This window comes from Chelonia mydas, chromosome 10 (assembly GCF_015237465.2).
Source record: "Chelonia mydas isolate rCheMyd1 chromosome 10, rCheMyd1.pri.v2, whole genome shotgun sequence".
In the NCBI taxonomy this organism is placed as follows: Eukaryota; Metazoa; Chordata; order Testudines; family Cheloniidae; genus Chelonia; species Chelonia mydas.
This window is the reverse complement of record NC_051250.2, coordinates 12195031-12217429: the sequence shown is the minus strand read 5'-3', so window position 1 is coordinate 12217429 and position 22399 is coordinate 12195031. Positions and strand designations below refer to the sequence as shown.

General features: G+C 43.6%; 1 protein-coding gene across 9 annotated transcripts in view; it reads right to left on the bottom strand.

The window, feature by feature from the left end:
* Window positions 1-267: 267 nt before the first annotated feature.
* The window catches only part of MAD1L1 (mitotic arrest deficient 1 like 1), a 557068-nt gene continuing 534936 nt past the window's right edge, over window positions 268-22399 (bottom strand). For all 9 annotated transcript variants that reach the window (XM_043524561.1, XM_043524558.1, XM_037910943.2 and 6 more), the window contains one exon: window positions 268-1669. In XM_043524561.1, the coding sequence (XP_043380496.1) occupies window positions 1511-1669 (159 nt within the window). In that variant the 3' untranslated portion in view covers window positions 268-1510. The remainder of the gene's footprint in view (window positions 1670-22399) is intronic.

Here is a 22399-nt window from a genome sequence, read left to right as displayed (position 1 = left end):
GACGAGCTACTGCCTTCCCACATGGTTACGGAATAAAGTATAATGGGATGGCAAGGGGAAGCCATTGTATTGGCAGGATCTCTGTTGTATGATGACTTTGACTAGTATCGTTTCTGGCACTAATGAGATGTGCCTGGAGAACCGAAGGTCTGCGTAATATGCCCTCCCTTCCGGTGGTAAAATCAACCCAAGCATCACTGATTCACCATCCATTATCAAACGGATACCAGTGACGCAAACGCCCAATAAAAGAAGCATACACCCAGATGGAGAAGTGACACTTTATTCTGAAAAACAAACTAACCAAACCCCTCCATCATAGTACAACATTTCAGAGCTGTCAGAAGGATCCCTCAGCTGAGTCAGGAAAGAGAGAGTGCTGGCAGTGGAGGTTACACCCAGTAATACAAGAAGGTGACAACTTTGGCTATGGACACTAGGCTACAAAACAGCAATGCAGTGAGTACACCACGAAGAGGCCCTCCACTCCCTGCTCCTTTCCCTGTGTTCCTGAGATAAGCCAAGCAACCCCTGAGAGTCATGCGCAAGGAAGGAAAAGCACTCAAATGACGTCTAAGCACTGGGCATACAGCACAAGAGGGAGAAAGAGAGAAGGGTATACCAGGTGCTGAGTTCTGGCAAACCAGGATCTGGAATTATGAAGGACTAGATCTCGCAAAGTTTTATGTCTTGAAAGATTGTCAACTTATTGATCAGCGAGCTGTATCCAAAGGGCCCCACTATCCATGACTCCAGTCGTCCACAAACATCCTGCACTCCCAGAAGCCAACCCTTAGTCCTCATTAGTTGGTGGCAGCTTGAGCTGTCATCTCCCCTAGAGCCTGTGATCTCTGCTTTAAAGAGCTTTCAAGTGGGAGAGGTTGAGACCCAATTCAACAGGATCCTCCTGCGAGAAGCTGTGAGCTCCCCAAAGCCAGCATTCTCACGCTCTTCCCGACAGCGACTCCTGTTGAGACTGACTACATAAGAGGCTGGCAATTTAATAAAAAGGTTTCAATGTTTATAAATAGCGGGGTGGGAGTTGGCAAAAACTCTGGCACTCTGGAGTTATACATGCTCTCCCCTGGAAATATTACTGTGGAAATCTGCATGTGTGTGGTGGGCTGAGAGCTGTCAGAGAGATTGGTTAGTAAAATCAACATTAAAAAAAAAGAGGCCTTTGGGTTGGACCAACATTGTCAAGGACTAACTGGACTTTGGCCAAAGGAATGTGACTCCAGCTCAGAAGGAAGCAGGAAATGCCTTCTTCATTCAGATTCCTTGGTTGCCTCTTCAAACAGCCCTGAAGCATTTGGGGAGAAAAGGAGAGAGGGGACTTCAAAAGAAATTGGAAGCAACCAAATGCAGCAGAAGAAACAAAAAGAACTTGGCATGGCTAGCTCATGGATCCCCTTTCCACTGCACTAGACTGGTCGTGGTGAAACAATGATAGTCACACATCCATTCACGATCCATGCCCAGAAGGCGCAAGGCCAGGATTCACTGAGGGCTAAGCACAGGTCTGACGGCTGAAGAGTTCGAGGGTTACAGCGCTGAGGAACGCTGGTATGCTGTCCTGGTGCAGCAGGTGCAGGTCAATGAGCTCACGGATTGTGAGAGAGAATTCAGTTTCCAGAAGTTGCATCTTCCCACCAGAAGAGCTGGAGGCCTGAGGGGAGAAGGAAGAGTGGAGAAGAGAGAAATGAGGGGAGAGAGGGGAAAAGGAAAAGAAATTGTTAATACAGTAGGGTTTTATTTCACACCAAATGCTGAAGAATTCTAGCACTCTCACTATGGAGTCTCCTTCAGTATGCATCTTATTCTAATCAAAGTAACGTTATCTACTGCAGAGCAGGTGTTCAACATATGATTTAATTGGACCATTATTAAGTTCTGCATTTCCAAAATCTCTGAACAATACACCCCGTGTGAGCCTCAAATGAATAATGAATTATAAGGCAGTAGGAAGAATGTTTAAAATATCTTGAAAACAAACTTTAAAGGGTTTGAACAATTAACACATGCAGTCATAGTAGAAAATGCAGAACCAGGGATGCTTTAGAAGAGAAATCTTTGAATAGCCTGGTCGTGGGAGGCAGGAAATATTCAAAAAACTCTTTCTCCATTAAGAATCCAAGTTCTTAAGCCCCTCCTATCTTGGAGGATAAGGAGACATGTTTTCAATGAACATTCCCTTTAAATGAGCCAATGATCTACCTTTAACTAGCCCCCTTAGTTCGAGTATGTCTACACTGCAATAAAAGACCCAGAGCATGGCTGTAGCTGGCCTGGGTCAGCTGGCTCAGGCTGTGGAGCTATAAAATTGCAGTGTCTACATGCAGACTTGGGCTCGAGCCCATGCTCTGAGACCCTCTCCCAACTAATGCAGTCTCAGAGCCTGGACTCCAGCCTAAGCCCGAACGTTTTATGCTGCAACTTTATAGCCCTGCAACCCAAGCACCTGGGCTCTGAGACTTGGTGCAGTGAGTTATTTATCACAGTATAGACACACGGGATGTGTTTTACCAACCCTGCTTCATATATCCAGGTGCTTTGCTGATGGGAGAAATTATTCCGGAGACACACACACAGAAAGGTGGAATCCCAATATACGGGCACATGGTAAAAATCTCCTCTCGTCATAACATAGATTATAAAAAGGGTAAAGAAGCAAAATGCAAGAGGAGCCAAAGGATGCTTTGAGAGTCCCTCATGCCACGGGTGGCACAAAATCTGCTTGTTTATTAATAAACCAGCAAAACTATCACAACGGAAATTCACATTTTTCTCCCCAGACATTTCCCTTTTGGGAATGATCACTGCTCCTCATCTGCCCCCTTAATGAAGCAAAGATGGACGCAACACAAGCACTGCCTCACAGAGTCCAGCCTGCCTCAGTAACAGGACATTCCCTATCCACAGTCTATGCAGAAGGGAAACCCTGAAGCAGCTCAGGTGGAACCCCCCGTCCCAAAAGGGATATCCATGACTTCAGCTGTGGGTGTTTGTGCACGCAGACAGCATGTATCTTCACCTGCCAGAAGGGCAGCAATAATGTCAGGGAAGCACCAAAGGCCCCGGGGATCTGTTTGTTTCCAATTTCATGTTTTCAGGAGTCAGGATTAATTTCATTATGAACTTCTCATGTAAATGTCACTTCTGATTGTGAAGAGTGCAAGGCACAGAGGAAGCCCCTGTCACACCAATGCCGGGGAGGGGATTTTAACAAGATTTTATAGTGGAAAAGTAAATTAAGAGTTTGTTTAAAGCTCTTCCACTTCTGTTCAGCTTAATGTTCATTTCTCTTTATGAACTACTCCAGATGGCGAAGTTTAGAGCCTTAATCTTTTGTTTAGTGGAGCCAGCCGCCTTGCTTTCTGAGCATCCATCGTGAAACTGGGTCAGATAGGGACAAATTGAAGAGACTGACTGGGAAAGATGAAAAAGTGGCAAATGACAGACAGAAAGGGAATTAGGTCAGTGAGGGATATGCATTTGCAATCTATGCACAAGCCCACGCAGAGTGTGGAGCTCTCATTCAGCCTTGAATTAGACTATAGGCCAGATGCTATCAATCAGAGATGTGCCAAGGCAGCCAGATTTTGGTTTTCAAATCCACGCCCATGGGTGTTGGATCTGGTTCTATGTGACCTGAAACACTAAAGTTTAGGCTGGTGAGAGGAAGGTCCAAATATTATGGAGGCACCAGTTCTGTCTTCATAGTCAAGGCTGAGTTGAATTTTGCAATTCTCTTTGCTATGTATGAAAAATACAGTGTCTCCTCCCCCAAATTATTGCCCTTATTCTTTGGGCACAGAATTAATTTTCTGAGAATTTACAAGGAAATCCATGTAGGACTTTAAATTAATTTAAAAGGGTTCTTTAAGAAGTTTAGCACCCACTGTCAGACCGTTTATTTGTTCCTTATGATCTCAGTAATGGAATTACCCAAATGCTTCAAAACTCTGTATAGTTAGAGCTCAGTGAAATCTTGTACGTAGACTACATTGGAATACTTGTTTATTTATTGAAGATTAATTGTCATTTGCCCCCCATTATTCTGAAATTTCTGATTCAGCAGAGGCTGAATAATATGTTCTACGACAGAAAATTCCATGAAGAGCTGCATTCTTTCAAAATGGCCGTCATTTGACTGTTTTCAACAAGACTGAGGGTTCCTCGGCCTCCTGACAACATAGAGGGACACCATCTTCCCTGATGGTAGCTTGACTTCACTCTCATTGGGAACAACAGGAGGTGGTACCTGCTTTTAAAGAGAGCAACTTAACTAAGCTCAGTTTATAACTTCAGTCTTTATGAGAACAATGGGAGAAAAGGAGGAGAAAATTTTACCTACTCACCTCAGCTGACACAAATTTTCATTTATGAAAAATAATGGAAAAAAGTGACCATATTAATCCTAAATATTTCTTTTCAGCCGCTAGTCTGCACTGAATCTGCTCCACGCACCACAGGAGGGAGGAAGAAACCAGGGTGTGCATCCTGGAAAATGTAGAGCCTGAGGAAACTGGAGTGTGTATGTGGCAGGGGACTGTGCGGGGAAGGAGAGAGAGAAAAACTGGGACATGTGTGCAGCACCATGAGGGGAGATGCAAGAGGCAGCAGGAATTTGGAGACCAAGAGGAAAGAAGAAATTGTGGTGAACACTCTTGCTTCTTTCTGGTGCTCTGGTCCTTCTGGTGAATCAAAGCAGTTTGCCCATTGGCTTAACTTGCCAGTACACTTTTGTTGCTTCTGTACTGCCCTAGGGCTACATAAAGCAGCCAGAGCGTACCAGTGAATCTGGCCACAAAAGTTGTAATAAAAAATGAATTAAAGTTGATACTTTATATTTTCAAATCACAAGAAATATCACGACATTCTCTTTGCATTTCTTGTTTAGTGTTCATGTACGCTATTATGTACTAAAAAAACCCCCAGACAAACAAGGAAATTGCCAAACAAAAAACACTGTTATGCTAGAGTTAAAGTTGAGAGTACATGTCAGTAATTTAGGGTAAAATACATTACAGGAATGTAATTATCATCAAATCAAGCATTAAAAAGCCAGGAGATTCATAGTTAAAGCCAAACTTAAAAAAAAAAAAAAAAAAGGCCAAATATGGTCAGGTAAGGAAATGCATAGTTAGGGCACCTAAAGATCTGCTCAGTAATGATGGCACATGGGAGGAAAAAAATGTCTAATGTGTCTTTAAAAATTAGCTCAATTTAATCTGGGACCAAAACCATGAAAATGTCTTATTCACAGTCACACGGTTAGCATGTTGTTACTTTTAGAGATTTGAAAGGAAAAGAAGCATGACTTAGAGTTGGCCTGAATATGTGGGTCCACTGAAAGGGCTGAGTCCAAGATGATACCTAAGTTATGGGCCTAGTTTTGTCACTTCTAGTTAATGGGCAAATCAAGGTGGTTTGTTTGGGGTTTGCAAAACCAAAGCCAAGGCAGTTCAGATCCAGGTTCTATTTTATCCAACCCACCAACATTTTGGCGAACAGACATTCCAGTTTTGGCCTGTTTCCATTATCACTCCATTCTGCTTTCACAAATATAAAGGATCTTTATCAGAAAAGCCATTTAAATGGGGCAAAACGCCCTCTACTACTACGTACTGGTATGTGCATGACTCAGGCTAGGTGTTTCAAGAACCCCACTGTGCTTTGTACTTCTAGGGTGCATTGCCCTGTTGAGCGATTACAAAATCAGAAGCAGCTTTTTGGCCACATTGTATTTACAGGACAAGTGGGATTGGTCTACTATGCGGCGACATGAACTTCCAGCAGTCGCTTTTTAACCTCCTCAGAGAAAGGAGTCTTTAGTACAATTGCTTTTCCATAAGAGACAAGATTAGCTGTTCCCAGTCAGAAGAAAACATCATAAATCTTCCTTTTAACCCTGGAAATTGGTAAATTATTCAAGGCTTTATAGTTTTTTATATTTTTTTTGAAGGCAGAGACTTGCATTACAGATAAAGCCTTGTGTCAGCACTCAGTCCTTTAAGAGAACCAGGTACCTTAGAACGTGTGTGCCCTTTCTATTTGTTCCACTCTATTTATTTGTCTGTGCAGGAGATGAAGGCTTGAGTGGGATCTAAAGCTAATCATGGAAAGTGAATGCCCGAGAGAGGTGAGCAGCCCAGCGAGGGAGCCGCTGGCTCCCTTTCGGTCACAGGATAAACTTTCTATTTGTCTCACACTCTGCTCGTTCCATCTGCAGCCAAACACGTCAGTCAATATCTGTGTTTCTAGCTGCAGATTTATTTTGGCGTGAGGAAAGGCACGGAAAGTGGAGAAGGGTAGGAGCAGAGTAGCCTCACCCACCCCACTCCTCTCATGAATGCCAGGATGATCAGTCTTGCTGCAGGCCTGGAAAAAGAGAAATACTTGAATGCATTCAATCTCTGCACTTACAGAGAGGCTAAGAGTCTCTCTGTAACTGTGAGCATCACAGGACAGCAAAAATTAGCTCCTCTCACCTCCAGCAGGAATCACTCTCACGCATAGCACAATCATGGTCTAAAGCCGACTATGCTCACAACACCTACGGACACTAGATGCTGCAAAAAGTAAAGCATCTCCTTGTTAGGAGAAAGAAAAGGAGTACAAATTTGTTACTCTCTAAGGTGCCACAAGTCCTCCTTTTCTTTTTGCGGATACAGACTAACACGGCTGCTACTCTGAAACCTGCCCTTGTTAGGAGGTCACTCCTGGCAGTTGCCAGGACCATGCTGGTGTCTGTAAGTTCTGCCGCGACGTGTGAAGTACAAAGGAGGATCACTCATCGGTGTCACTTCAGCAGGACATATACGTGCGTTCAGACTGTGCTAGTGTTGCTATAGGTGTGGCTGAGATTACACGTTCTGTCTCAGCCTGTGTTACTTACAAACTTTCCAAAAAAGCGATCTTCTGGGCTGAAATTTCTCTCTCCAGCCTGGTGATGATGATGTTAAAGGTTTGATAACATTCTCAAATGGTTCGATGGATGCGTGGGACAGGGGCAGCAATTCACATGCCCTCTGGCCCCAGGAACACTTTTGCAACCAGAAAATTAAAATAATGTACGAAAATCTATAAACTGAAACTTGGCATGAACTGTCATCGGTTCTTAGTAGACCAACCAGCTGGCGGCAAAAGGTCACACAACACATGGGTCAGACACAGTGACAGAATGTTGGCCAACACATGGGAAAGAGAACCAAGCATTGTTTGGGCAAACACCACAAGCACATTTAAAAGCTTGCGACCATAAACAAACCCGACCCCATAGTGTGTTGGGCAGTGTCCCCTGCTTCAGTTTCCCACCTTGGAGTGGGCAAGTCTGACAAATGAATGTCCCTTAAACACATCACTGCCCTCTGCCTCCGCTGCATCCCTAGAGTGCTGTGAAGAGAGGGAGGAAGGGGAGAGGGAAGCTGGGCTACAGAAGTCCCAGAAGAAGGTTGGCTGGGGGAAGAAGCAGCGGGGGAGAACAAGGGTGGGGGAAAGGGAGAAGAGGAGAAAATCCCATCATGATGTTTGATACAATTCAGGATTTCACCACAAAATGGGGTAATCTCCTCCTTTTCATATGAAAATCCACTGCTCTATCCACGGGTGATGTATGAAATAGATGCACGATGTAGGAGCATTCTGGGCATTCAGACGCGCATCTGCAGCGTGTGCTACAGGGTCCTCACAGTATGACGGTTTTCATACAAAGGGTTAAGGCCTAAGAGGATGTGCTGCTTGAACTGGATTGGCAGAGAGACTCTCCACCCCCTTGACACAGTGAGGAACTTTATTATTGTGCAGATGAAACTCTGCGATACTCCAAAGTGAATGGGGCGCCTTTATTTTCAAGGCTATGTTTTATTAGGTGTTTTAATGAACAAGTAACCTGTTGCCCCAGTGACATTTACTCAGGGAAACTACGGGGGCGGTTCCATCTCATCTGCTAAGATGTCTGCATTACTCTTCTCACTCTATGGAACCACCTGCTGTGCAACCTCCTAACACACTAAGACCCTGAATACACTGCAGGGAACAATCCTGTATGTGGTAGGGGGCAGGACTGTGAAGCCTAATACCGATGGCTCTGTGACACTCTCCATACCGTTCTCTTCAGCCCATGACACTTTTCCTCTTGTGCTATGGACTCATCCACCAAGACACCTGCACTGCTCTCCTCACCTCCTGGTACCTGACTCATCTGCTGACATCTCCTTTCTCCAAAGGCGTTTTTATTTACTGCATGAACTTTGCATATCTGCAGTGACCCTCTGGCTTCTGCATCACACTCCTCACAAGATAGAACCTCCTGCTGCATTACCTTTCCTACATCAAGGCCCCAGTTCTGCTGTCTCTAAGCCGGGGAACCCCATACTGCCTACTCTCCTTTAATCAGGGCTCTGTGGCACTCTTTTCACTTTATAAAACCCCTCTGGCACCGACCTGGGCATCTCTTAGGAACTCTGCAACGTTCTTACCCCACTTAATACCGCATCACTCAGCAGTGTTTTCATAGCCCACTGCACAACCTGCACGCCAGCTCCCTAGCCGGACACGACACCTGCTCTCCTGTCTGCCATAAACCCCACCCCCTAATTCAAGTTCTTTAGTTTGCCTCACTTACTTTTTATAGCTTCCTCAGCCAGTCTGCTGGAGGGCTTCTCTTTTTCTGCCTAGCCCAGATCAAATATTCTCTCCATCCATTAGTATGGTTAAATCTTGTCACAGTCCAACAAACCAATTTTAAAACCATTTTTTAAAGCAGTCGGCTCTGACCTTTAAACAAGAAAATATTTTTTTTCCTGCCTCTTGCTTTAGATTCCGAGATTTTTCTAAATGTCAAAGGCCTAGTGTCCACACGCAGCTGTCAGAGAGAGGCAGTACAGCCTCAGAGAGGGCCCTAAGCCTGTTCTCGGGGTCCAATGCCCAGCAAAGAGTACACATTGAAAACAAAGCTCACGTATAAGAGTCTGTGTGCGCGCACGCACGCATACTCCCAAAGGAACACACACAAATAAAGGTATTTGGAAAGTCTGACTGCTCAGCTAAAAACACTCCAATCAATTCCTCCTTCAAAGCTAGGGCTGATGTTGTAAATTCAGGCCAGGGCAGGGTGGGATGGAGAGGAGATAGGATTTGATGCCCACATTTTTCTCTGTGGAGTTGGTGCACTACAGCCTTCTCCTTAGTGTCTGCACCATGGGACTACTCTGTAGAGAGGGTAATTCTTGCTAAGTATCTTTTCTCCTTTCAACAGGCCTCTAGAAGATCTCTTCAAAGCTGAAAGGATGGAGACACACAGAGGTGGGGGGGGGGGGGACGGGGGTTGGATGGGGAGACTGACTGCTGAAGTTATACAATTCAATCAGGAGGGCTCTGAGGATCTGTATAATTGCTCAGACTTGGCTCTCTTGGGTGGCGATATCATTATCAAAATCCCCCAATTGAATTATGCTTCACTAATCAATCTCTCCTAAGCATTACACCCTGCTCAAATATCAGGTCCCCAGGTAGCTAACAAATCACTGTAATTACAGGCTGTTCATTTAAAATGATAGAAATATTAAAAAAAACACCACCACCCAAATTTGCCCAGAAGATGTGGTTGTGCCTGGAAATATTTATGAGTTTATTGCACTCCTAGTCTATTGCTTTTGTTTGTTAATTTTTGTAGCAACCAGCAGCTTTTGCTAGCCTGTGACATCATGCTGCCATGCCCTACGGGACATTTAACGACCGAGCATTAATAAGGCTGTGTGGTTGTCCATCAATCAGGGAACACTGCCTTTCACTAAAATGACCTCTCCTTGTCTTCAGCTAAATTCCCTTTCCCCATAATATTCTCTTTGTAACCTAAAAGAGGGAGAACTGGTTCTTTATAATAATTGCTTCTTGCCAAGACCTCTGATCCCCATGTCGCAAGCTTGAAATATAAAGTGGATTTATGAGCAGAGGGGGACATACTTCTCTATAAAGTGCCTTCCAGGGAACATAATGAAAAAGCTGCTCTTAACTGCTGAATGAAGAGGAGCAAGTGCCTGGCAATGCCAGGATGAAAATTGAATACTGGGGTACGGTAAGGGAGGAACAACCCCATGCACATGTCGAGATTTATGACAAATACTTCCTGTCTCTTGCTTATTATTCAATATTGAGATGAACCACAACTCCTGTCTCTTTAGTACAGGCGTCTAGCTCGCACACTTCCATCTTTAATCTGGCACATGACCCACGTTTTATATACACAAGTGATAAAACTGACTGAGCGCCGGTTATTACACTAACTCAGTGTCAAAGGAAACTAATAAGTGGAGCGCTGCACATGGGCAAGTTCCTTCACACAATCACGCGCTTTGACTTATGTGTGTACATCTGCACAGGCCACGGGAGATGGCAAAAAGGAAAATTTAAACACGAATACCAACATTTGTCAAACTGTATCCACTTCTCTCCTGGGGAGTAAACGAGTGGATGTTAGTCCTGGGGAGAGAAAAAGTGTGTAATGGATGACTTTTCTTCTGTCATGAGGTCTCCCACAAATTGCTGCTGTTTAGATAGTAAAAAGTGACACCCTAAAAACGAGAGGAAAGGTCTCAAGCTTTAAGTAAAAGGAGGAGTTTATAAATATTTATACTATTTGATAAGTACTACTTTGATCCTGAAGGATGTACTTACAAACTATTATTTTCACAACTTCACCCCACCACTGAAGCAGCCACCTCTAGGGTGGAATTTGGCAACTATTTAACGCCACATAGAAACACGACACAACAGCTTAGGATAGGAAGAGACAAATACCATATTCTAATACGATAAAAATACACCCGGGAACATCCCCTAAACAGAATACTCTTGGTAGCCTACGGGTATGCCTACACTGCAATAAAAAACCTGTGGCACAGAGTCTCAGAGACGGGGTCAGCTGACTTGGGCTCACGCTGCGGGGCTAAAAATTGCAATGCAGACATTTGGGCTTGGGCTGGAGCTCAGGCTCGGAGACCCAGCCCTGTCGTTGGGGTCTCAGAGCCCATGCTCCAGCCCAAGCCTGAATGTCTACATTGCAATTTTATAGCCTCGTAGCCCGAGCCCCATGACCCCAAATCAGCTGACCAGGGCCAGCCCTGGCCGCGCTGCAGGTCTTTTATTGCAGTGGAGATGTACCCAGCAAGGCTAAGCGTAAGATCCGATGCTATAACTTCCTACCAGACCTCTGGCTAGTAGAAATAGCTGATGTTTGGACCTACAGCTGAGGTATTTAAAAAGGTCTTTCATCAAAAAAGAAAATGAGTGCTTAAGAGAATAAGGTATAGAATCCACAGATTTTTTTCAAATACCAACCAATAAAAATCCCAAACGTGGGATTGTGTCTTTGAACCAAATTCCCCCTTGTCCTCTCTTAAAAGAGTTTGATACCTTTTAAAAAACCCAGTGCTGCTACAGTATCTTAGTTCTAGAAGCAAGGAAGAGGTACTAACCTCTCAGCCATTGGTACTGCACCTCAGTGGCGGCACCTACAGAGAAAGTGGACATACATGTCCTAACATGACTGGTGTCAAAGTAAAGCTTCTGACTAGCTGGACTGCTAGGATGTCCATGCTGCAACTTCCGGACCACCTCTGAAGTGACCATATTGGAATGGTCAGACTGAGGAGTGAATGTCTAACAAGCTATGAAGGCAGAGTGAACGGTTAACAAGCATTAACAGCCTTCACCACATGTGCTCTGTAAAGTGGAATGCCAACCCACTGTAGGACAGACAAATTAGACACAGAAAAATCTCTCGTTACTTCCTCTAAAACGACTCTGCACTTTTACACTGCAATGCTAGGGGCTATTGTTTAGCTAAATTTACATTTCTCCTCTCCATGTAAATAAAGGAAAATAGCAGCCAGCCGTGGACTCTCCTGCTGAGATCTCCCATCCAAAGGTATTCTGGAGACTAGTGATAAGATTCTCCATCCCTTTTGATAAAATCAGAGGATGGGGTTCTGGAGCAAGACAGAAACATGGCTGCAATTTCAGCCAGCCAGCACCCTGCTCCCCAAAAGGCACACTAAGAGGAGACCAAAAACCAGCATGGATCCCATACTGCAGACAATCTGAGGGAGGTGATACGGCCTGGGAACAGAACCCTGTGTCTGAGAGTCTCCAGTTTAGAAGAGGTACTAGCTACAGTAACAGGCAGATTCATTTTTTAAGTTCTTCTCTTCCTCACTGGGAGAATTGGAAGAAAAAAAGGGAAAGAGGATAACCTCGTTGTTCCTGGAAGCAGGTAACAACTGAGAAAGAAGAGGGTAGACTAGGATTATCTGTATAGGCTCTGATTAACAGGTCTTTGTGCTCGCTGCTTCCTGTAACGGGGAGCCATTTAGCTCTGTTCTGAACTGCAGTTCTGAATGGTAAGACAAGTGAGAGAACATGTATAACAAAGCTTGCAAAATATTGTGTGAGCGCAAGAGACGGAAGTGGTATTAAGGTAAATGGCAACATTTCATAAACTACCTTGCTGCTGGTGCAATGAACTGTTGAGCCTCAAGAGACAGGATACGAACCTCACCAATGAGAAAGACCTTGCCTGCATCTTCTCTACTCACTGAGTGATATCACTGATTCCACAGACAGACACCACTCTTCTGCTCAGTCTCTCTGCATTGTGTTCCTGCCAGGGGCCGCTAGTTTCCTTATTTTCCCTTCTCCAAATTATAACAAATAGGCAGAAAAATAGACACAAGCCTGTGGCTGCAGTGATTAATGTGACTCAGGGAGCAAGGGGGTCGTGCAGACTTCAGGACTCACTAGTTACCAGCTAAAAAACAAATTCCTCTCATTTCAGGAGATGGGCTTTTCTCTTTGCAAGAGACAGTGGGTGACTGCACATCAGGGGAGAGAGGGGCTGGGAATGGTTAACTGAGCAGATTATATGAGATGCCTGTGAGGCATGTCTCACTGGAGCGACTGTTACTTTACTATCCAGCAGACACCAGTGTGTGATTAATACGTTTATCTTTCTCATCTCCTTGGTAGCCTTATGGATGTGTTGTCATAAGCAGGGAAAGGGAAAGGATAGAGAACTGAACAAAAAGATTCTGTGACCATCACTGTCCTAGGGAACCCATTGTGATTAACTTAACTACAATCAGACATTAGACCTTAGGGGTTTGACCATGGGACTGTGTGGTGTACAAAAAGTATGCCTGCTCCTATCCATCCAAGCAGTGTAGGGTTTGTGCAGGACAAAGTAACAGATGGGCCAGATGGCAGACTACACCGGTAATTTGCATCAAGTTTATTCATTACCCTGTTCTCGTTCTTATTTAGTTGTAATCTGGCTCCCTGGGCAAAAATTGGGTTTAAACCCAAAATCAAGAAAAGCAATGGTGCGCCCTGAGCCACTTGTATGCACATTCTGTACTACACAGAGTAAAATCACTCTTCAAAGAGGAAAAAGAAAAATATAGCCACATGAAGATATAAAAAAGCCTCACAGTCTGACCCTCTCTGAGGCTCCGGGCATGAAATATCAGACTTCAACCTGTCACCAGTTGTCCTTGCATAAAATTGAATCTTGATGCTTTATGACTCCCATATAATCGCTGTCTGCCATTGTTAAGTTTTCATTTTGGCATCAGAGTAACAGTTACTCTTGAAACTTCTGGGGCTCAGTGTTGTCAACTCTCATAATTTTATTGTGAATTTAGAAATTCTGATTTTTTTTTTACCTGTTTCATGAAAACAACTAAAAGCCACCAACTCACAACTTGTCCCTTATTCAGAACGTCCACCCTCTCCAATTACTATCCAATTACTTGAAGTCATCAAGATGGCTGCCATTTCACTACAATCTATCTGCATGAGGCAGTGAGACTATCACTAATAAAGAAGACTGCCAGCTCCCACTTTTCAATGAGACCAAAGACATGCCCACAGGCAAAATGGCTGCCAATCCATGGTTGGAGGGGCTAGACAGGACACTATTAGGACACAGAGAATGTGAGAGCAGTGGCGACACTACAAAAGGATGCATGGGGAGACTGAGGAGGGAGCAGGAGGTAGATTTAGGGGTTGCAGGAGAATGGGGGGGAGGGCAGGAGACTAAAGGGTATGATGAAGTGTGAGGGGCCAGAGGGAAACCAATGTAGTGCAGGAGAAGACTGAGGGAGTGAAGAAGATAGTGGCAGGGAGATGAAGAGGGATAGAATAACAGCTCCTCCACCTGGGGGGTACCAGAGGGGAAGGGGAGAGGGACTCTGAGCAGCAATGAGGACACCGTTTTGCATGTGTATTTGAGGCTGGATTTTGACCCTGAAAAGCTCTCACACACTTTGGAGCAGATGGCTTCCTCCTAAAATGTCACAAACCAGAATGCAAATAACTCCCTCCCCAACACACACACACTCTCAGTACTTTTAATCCAATCTCATGGGTTTTGAACACATGGGGTTGGTGTTAGTAGTGACTCTACACATGACATGATTCACCAAGACTGGCAAATCCAAGCACAGTAGAAACTGGGGACTGGGACACTAAGCAGATCGATTAACTTGGCACCCAAAATACAGTATGTGTTTTCTCAAAGTCAGACCTGAAATGAATGGGCTTGTACTGTTAAACTGTGAGGAAGTGGGAATTTTCTGTAATATTTTTATGACTCCTATGTATCCCTCAGTTTCCACCTGTACTTTGCATTGCTACCTAGTGCAGGAAAAAGGTTTAAGTCTGCTCGTGGGGGCAGTGCAATACATGAAGTGTGTCACCTTGCTGTCTCAGCCGCACCAAATGGTTCACTAAGGAACTGGCTGAAACCAACTCAGATCAACAGAGGGTCCAGATATACAACAGAAGCCCCAACAACTGAACAATCGACACTCAACAGCAATAAGCTCCAGCAGCTGGGGCTATGAACTCAGCACAGCCTTGCCTGGAGACAAAGGACTGGGAGGTAACCAGCAAGGGATAAAGACTGGGCTTCTAGAAGAAGCTGGTTTCTTTCATCTGGAACTGACTAAGGGTTCAGAGACAGCCAGAGCCTGAAATGAAATCCATTACAGTTTGGCTGGTGGATTGCTTTGGCTTGGCCAGACGGACTATTATTTTGACCTTCACTTTTCTATGCTAAGGACTTCTGAGGCTGTGTTCCAGTTGACTAATAAACCTACTGTTTTGAATACACTGTCTGGTGTCACTGCAAATACATGCTGAGGTGCATTGGTCCTTGAAGAGTGTACAAGCCTCTAACCAGCAGTTATCTCACTTTGACTCGCTGGGAAGAACTCACTGCATGAAGCAGGAGTGCTGGAGGACAGAGGCTCAGTTTCAGAGACAGTGAGGCTCCAGGGCCTACCCTGAATGAAGAGTGAGCCCCTTGGGGGTCTGGCACACGAAGGAGTTCCTCCAAAAGGCTGTTTAATAGTTGGGGCGTAGCACAGATTCTGTGAATATGTAATAAAAGAGAGGGAATTCCCTTATCACCCAGTAGGCAGTGGCTCCTCCAGCATATACCTAAGATCAGTTACATATGGAAGGAAGCCCATGGCTGAATGAAGAGCAGTTGAATTCCCAACTCACCGTCCCAACAAGAGCTGCAGTTAATTCTGTGAAGGAATAAGCAGGGAACATGAATGAAAAGTAAATTTCATTTCACCCCTCGAAGAGATGCCCACACAGGCTAGGGCTGAGGTAGATTTACTGAAGTTCCCTTTAAGGGTATGCCTACTCTTCGAGCTGGGGGTGTGACTCTCAGCTCCAAGAGACATACTTGCACTAGCTCTGCTTGACCTACTGTGTTAAAAACAGAGCATAGCCACAGCAGCATGAGGAGCTAACTGCCCATCCCAGGCCATAGGCACGTACTCGGGATAGCTAGCCCCCCTCGCTGCTTGTGTTGCCATGGCTACACTGTATTGTTTGCACACAAGCTTGATCAAAACTAGTCTGGGCATATCTCCTTGAGCTGGAAATCATACCCCAGCTTGAAGTGTAGACATACCCAAAGAGGCTCCTTGTACTGTCCTTGGTACCTAACCAATGAAGGACTTGGGAGGACAGCACTGCCAGTTTCAGGCATTCATGTGGTTACAGCAGCCTCTGAGGAATCTGCCTGTGGTCTTCACCCTCTTTGGTAGGAAGCCTTTTTGGCTGACATACATTTGACTAACTCTCCCTCAATGCTGGTGTTTCTCCACAGACAGTCTGCCATCCTCCACTCAGCTCCTGTAGCTGCAGGTGCAGTGAGGGGAAGATTAATGCAGACATCATCTTGGCAATTATGAAAACAGAAAAAAAGACACCCAGATATCATACAAATTGATGCATTTTGCCAGGGGGCCTGTATGCACGATCCAGTAACAGCTGTCATGCTACAGCCTCTGTCATCTGAGTGCCGATACTACCTCGGTGTTCTTAAACACACTTTAAGGTAGCTCTGTTCCCTTCCCCAGTGTGACTTTATTCTCTGTTCCAGATGCCACAGCAATGCAAGCAGCAGCATGGACACAAAGGGGATACAGCATGATTGGTGGCTGTTTTCATAGCAACATTAAAATTTAATGTTCACTTCTTTAGGCAACATGCAACTAATTAGGAATGACCTCAAGGCAGCCAAGCCACTCAAACAGCAATCTCTCCAGCCCTCGGAGCTCTTTAAAATCTGCCCTTTACCTGTGCCAAGTCTTTCAGCAATCTTCCCGAAAACCCAATAGCAATCTACAAATACACATAAATACATTCTATTGCCTCTTGGAGGATGGGGTGGCATATGCTGTAAAGGTGGCAAGGTCATTTGAGGAGAACTTGAGCTTTATGTCTTCTCCAGAGCACATCCCCCCTCCGCATAGTGTTAAATGAAAAAAAGGAGATATTCTGCATGTTTATCTGTCAAATCAGCTTCTACGATGACTTCTGCAGACCAGGAGCCCATTTTTTCCCATCCATCTGGTTTTCATCTCTCCATGCTTGGGTTTATTTTTGTAAATAGAGTTAGCCTTTCTAAAATTAACTGTAGACCAGATCTTCTTTTGGCAGCAAATCAGCTATAGACAGGAGGAAAATATAACATTTTCCAAACATTTTAAATCTACAGACTAAAAGCCTCACATATACCTTGCTTGTTATGTGAATATTAATGTACTAATTGAATTTAAGGACAGTACTATGGTATCTATGTACATACGTGGTCCCCATCACCATGGTATTGAAGCTTGAGTATTAAAAAGGTGACACTAATAAAATAAGCTTTCTGATCTGGATGTCAACTTTATGGCTAAGACTAATTCCCATTCAAAACTATTAACGTACACATACACAGAGGGCAGTCTGTGGTTATGACCCAGAGAAGCAAAACAGAGTGTTTGGTAGGGCTCTGCAAAAGCCATCATCTTGCGTTTGTCCCCCACCATGGGATGCTCTTTAGGCTATGTTTGCAATTTGAGAATTGGGCTTCTAACCCAAAATGGAGCTTTTAAACTTGGAAAGTGCTAGCATGGATTTGTTCCGTCTGAAGAATGAATCCAAAATATTACCTGCAAGAAGCATCATGACAATTCATGTTTCCCCCACACTTTTAAAGTGACAGCGCTGCACTGAATGGAGCATTTTACAGTTCTACAGCGTATCTGTTCCCAAAGGAGTCCAAACTGCACTCTACAAACTGTGCGCATTCAGCGGCATTCACCTGCAGCCACTACTGATGTGAGAGACGATAACTAACTAGCACACAGCACAGTGCACAACGGGGGAGGGATGAGAAATTTTGGCCAACACCATTAGGACCAACCCTTACTGTTACAAAATCCTGCATTGGCAGAGGGGAATCTTGACCTAAAAGGTCTCTTCTATCTCTAATTTCTTTGATGCTATGCCAGTTACCTGGATAGCACCCTTTCTCTCTGTACTAAGTCTAGCTGCCTTGGATAGTCTAACACTATCAAATGGCTGAGCTTAAAAATAGTTTTCCACTTTTCACTAGTTGCCACACCACTGACCAGTCTCGTCATTGGCTAGCAGAGGTCACGTAACCCTATCACAAACAAATGTCCTGTGATTTTTTTTTTTTTTAGACCAAAAAGACAGACCTACAGTGGGGCAGTAGTTTTACTTTACAACCATCAGCTCCAGCACTAAAGGATTGAAACACCACGTAAAAATCAAAGCTAACAAAAATGCCTTTGCATGCCCCCAAAAGCACCAGGACGTGTTCCTGTTGTTATATATCTAACAATGATCTTTATGCCTATTTCTCTCTCTCTCTCTCACACACACACAAGCACGCAAAGAAAATAGCTGGGTAGTGTGACCAAAATGCTGCTATATGTTTAGTCATCTCAAATTCAGAGAGTTTTTGCTCAAAATATACGTCAGACACAGAGCTAACATACTGATAGTCTATAGAAGGTCACAGGGTCACCTAACCCGATCTTAGCAACCAACTGGTTAGTCAGTTTTTGGTGCACAAAATCAGTTAAGAGAGGGTAGTGTTTTAGATCACATGATCCCATCCTGACCAACTGGATCGTATTTTACAATTCGAATTGGGAGTGCTCATATGTGTGCAAATAGATGCCTTCTCTCTCTCTCAATCTCTTGTGCACACCAAGTGAAAGACAAACACACATGAGAAAACAAAAGTAAGGGCTATCTCTGAGACTTGTAAACAAAGATGTTAAGAGGAAGTAATTTTAAAACAAAAATTGTACTACAGACAAAAGTGAAGTTGTTTTAAGCCCAATGTTTCGCTTGCTTGCTTTTAACATCATTTCTGAAAGCCTTAGAGGCAACCAAAACACTTTCGTGGTTGTTTCTTCGTTTTTATGTTCTCTGGAGAGCACCAATAACTTCTCTTGCTACGTTTTGTATATCCAGAATTGCAACAACAAACAAACACACAACAGCAAGTGTAACTATGATAGCAGTAATTTGCACTTCTACGACACTTGTAAGCTGAAGAGCTCAAACTCTTCATAACTGTAAGTTAATTATCCCCATAACACTTCTATGTGGTAGGTAAACATTAGTTCTGTTCTACACACAGGGAAACAGAGGCAAAAAGAGATGGAATGACATGCCATAGCTCACTCAGCAAGTCAGTGGTAGAAACATGGGAACAACTCAAAACTCCTGACTCCCAATTGCCTGAATTACCTCTCGCCCAGAGTTTTCCTAAACTATCGGGTGGTAGGATTGGAGGGGATTTTGAAAAATGTATAATATGTACATTTTTGCAAACAATAATGTTTAATAGATTTTAAATAACTACACAATATAAGCCATGTCACGGGCCAGCCCTTTGAAGCTAGCATCCTAATCTGTAATCTCAGATCTCAGTAGTGGTTCTATGGAGAGTGCAACAAATGGGGGACATAATGACGTGTTCCTTTAAAGGCCACCATATTGTTTTAACCAGAGATCATAGCTATTGGTTCAGTATAGATTAGCAAATGACATGAATGTGTACAACCAGCCTATTCATCCAGAAGCTGTTGTCTTGTCACCACTGACTGTTCCACTGCTAGACAAGCCGACAGACAGATTTTGGATGTCTAGGGGGTAAATCCAGCTTTAGTTGCGGAAAGTCCTTATCTCACTTTTGTCCTTGTATCTCGGAGTTGGGTTTCTTTTGGGTAGTGGCAAGAAAAACTCAGCACTACAATTGCCTGTCAATCGAAAAAGGCCTGAGACTCTCTGCTTCTCCTGTTCTGCCTTGTGTGGACCATCTCCCCCCAGGAAGACAGGATCATTCGGCACAATGAATTGTGAATGTATTTAAAATACTGAACTCTCCCTTACACTTAAAGCTTGCTTTTCAAAGCTTCATCAGTAGTTATTTCTGTTAAAGTTAAGGTTACAAAAATTCTCGTGCTCATGGCTAGAATTAGAGGTCTTCGGGGAGCCGGTGGCAAAATATTTTGCAGTCTGGACAACAGGCTGGCGGTAAATCCCAATTATCATTTTTGTTTACAGTACTGCCTCATGGCCCCAGCTGAGACTGGAGCCCCATGGAGGTAGGCACTGCACAAATACATAATAAGAGACACTCCCTGCCCTGAAGCACTTACAGCCAACATGGCCAAGACAAAGGGTGAAAGGCAAAACAGAGGCACAGAGAGGTGACGTGACTTGCTCAAGGTCACACAGCAGGTCAGTGGCAGAGCTGAGAATTAAACTCAGGTCTCCTAACTCCTAGTTCAATGTCCCACCTATTGGACCACACTGCCTCCAAGAGTTTGGAAGAGCCTTTTCTTCCCGATAGAAGCACAAGGGACCAAAATTATTGTTGTGCTTTCAACCACAACTGTACATTTCTTGACTTTTAAGTGCTTGATTACTCAACCTTAATGCTTCCTTAATGCTATTTCTTGGATGGAATACTACATACATGCTGATATACAAGAGCTTATATCTGATGTGACCTTTATCTTCAAGAGTGAGGACACTAATACATCACAAGGGCTAGCCAGAAGGCAGCTGCAATCATTAAGGTGTCTTCTCAATTTAAGTATCTTATGAATTATTTGTAAGCTATTTTCTCACTTATTTAGTTACAATCCTCCCACACACTCACCAACCAACAAAAATAACTTAACAGCAAATTCATGTTTCGGAAGTCGATTTCTCTATTTTGCTTTTGTGCAGCAGCTGCTGTTGCCATGCTGTCATTGCTATGTTTTCCTTTTTTAAAACAAAATCTATTCCTGAACCTGATTGGTCAAGCTCAGCATATAGGGCGGAAAAAAAAATCCTGAAGAAAAAAAAATCAGTACAGTTATAATACAAGGTTGAAACAGAACAGCTGAAAGAGTTAATGAAATAGTGGATATAATTGATTTAGATTATCAAAAGGTTTTCGACATAGTCCCTCACAAAAGCCTATTATGGAAACTTAGTAACTGAACAGTGAGAAGTACAGTCCTGCCTTAAATTAAAAGTTGGTAAAAAGATGAGGAAAAAAAAGATTAAAAATAGATGGACAATTCTCAGCATGGAAATAAATCCATAGCGGGGTGCCTCACAGAACAGTGCTCTAAGTTTGTGAGTTAAAGTTTTGTCTCTAAGACTGCCATAAGAAATGCACATCCCATTTTCATTAGACACAGGTGCAAGATGCAAAATTTGGATCAGGATTCCAAGTCTAGATTTGACTGTTCTTCCCAGTACCCCTTTTCTCACCAGGCACAGAACGTGGGAGTGTTCTGAACTGGGGTTCTAGCTCAGCGCATTAGAGCATTAGACTCTAAATTGAGAAATGTTTAGGTCTGGATTTCAAACTCTTCCTTCCCCTTCCAAAATCAGGTGTGTATGGACTATTGTTCTAGACTGGGCCTATTGCTAAGTTCTGTTAGGTTCTAGGGAAGACACCAGTAATCAGAGGGCTAGGACTGATTGTCTTCAATGTTACCATTAATGACCTAGAAAAGAGGGAGAATTGTGAAACAGGAAAATTACTTACGTTAGTCAAGACTGTGTAGGATTCTAAGGAGGACCTAGAATCCAGAAGGACCTAACAAGTAGGTCACTGGGCAGGTGAAATTCAGTATAGACAAGTGCAATGTGATGCACATTGTTATGCCAGTTTAAAGGACTTTTAACATGCTGATGCATTTTGAAATGAATGTAACCTCTCAGGAACAAGAACTAGGAGTCATTGTGGAGAGTTTAAAGATGGGAAGTGGCATTAAAAACAGCAAAGAAGTCAGCCACTGCATAGTACAGAAAAAGACAGAAGGAGAATGTGAAAAATATTATCAAGTCATTATAGAAGTTGATAGGGATCCTCTCCTTGAACACTTTGGTGATCTCCTCATAAAAATGCAGAATGGTAACAGAAAAGGTTGAGAGAAGGAATACAAAAATGACTATAGGATGATGAGAGATGGGGTTCTCCCCAAAACCAGTGATTAGTGATTGGGATTATTTATGGTGGAATGGAGAAGAATGAAAGGAGATAATAAAGCAGAGGTATATGAAATAACAGACCTTAAGGACAGTCAGACACTACTATTTACCAATACAAGATGACAAAAATAAAATAGAATTGTTTATGTTTGCACAATATATAATACAGCATGGAGGAGAAAAGTTAATTCCATTTAACGGAAGAGTTTGATATTTTGAATTTGTTTTCATTCTGATTATGACCCCAAATTTTTGAAATTCTCCACAAAAAGGAAGGGCACCTCCTGGGTGGTCCTTGAACTGTGGCCCCTGGTAATCCAGGCTGTTGAGGAGCCAGATGGTCAAGCTGGCAGCTAACCAGGCAGGGCTCTGTTGGAACTTCGGTGAAATCCAACCATCTCTGTGAGACACTTCGAAACACTGTTTCATCGGAATCTTTCCAGCTAGCTCTAATAATTAATCTGTGAAACTCACTTCTATTGAGGTTCGTAATTCAGCAGGATTTAGG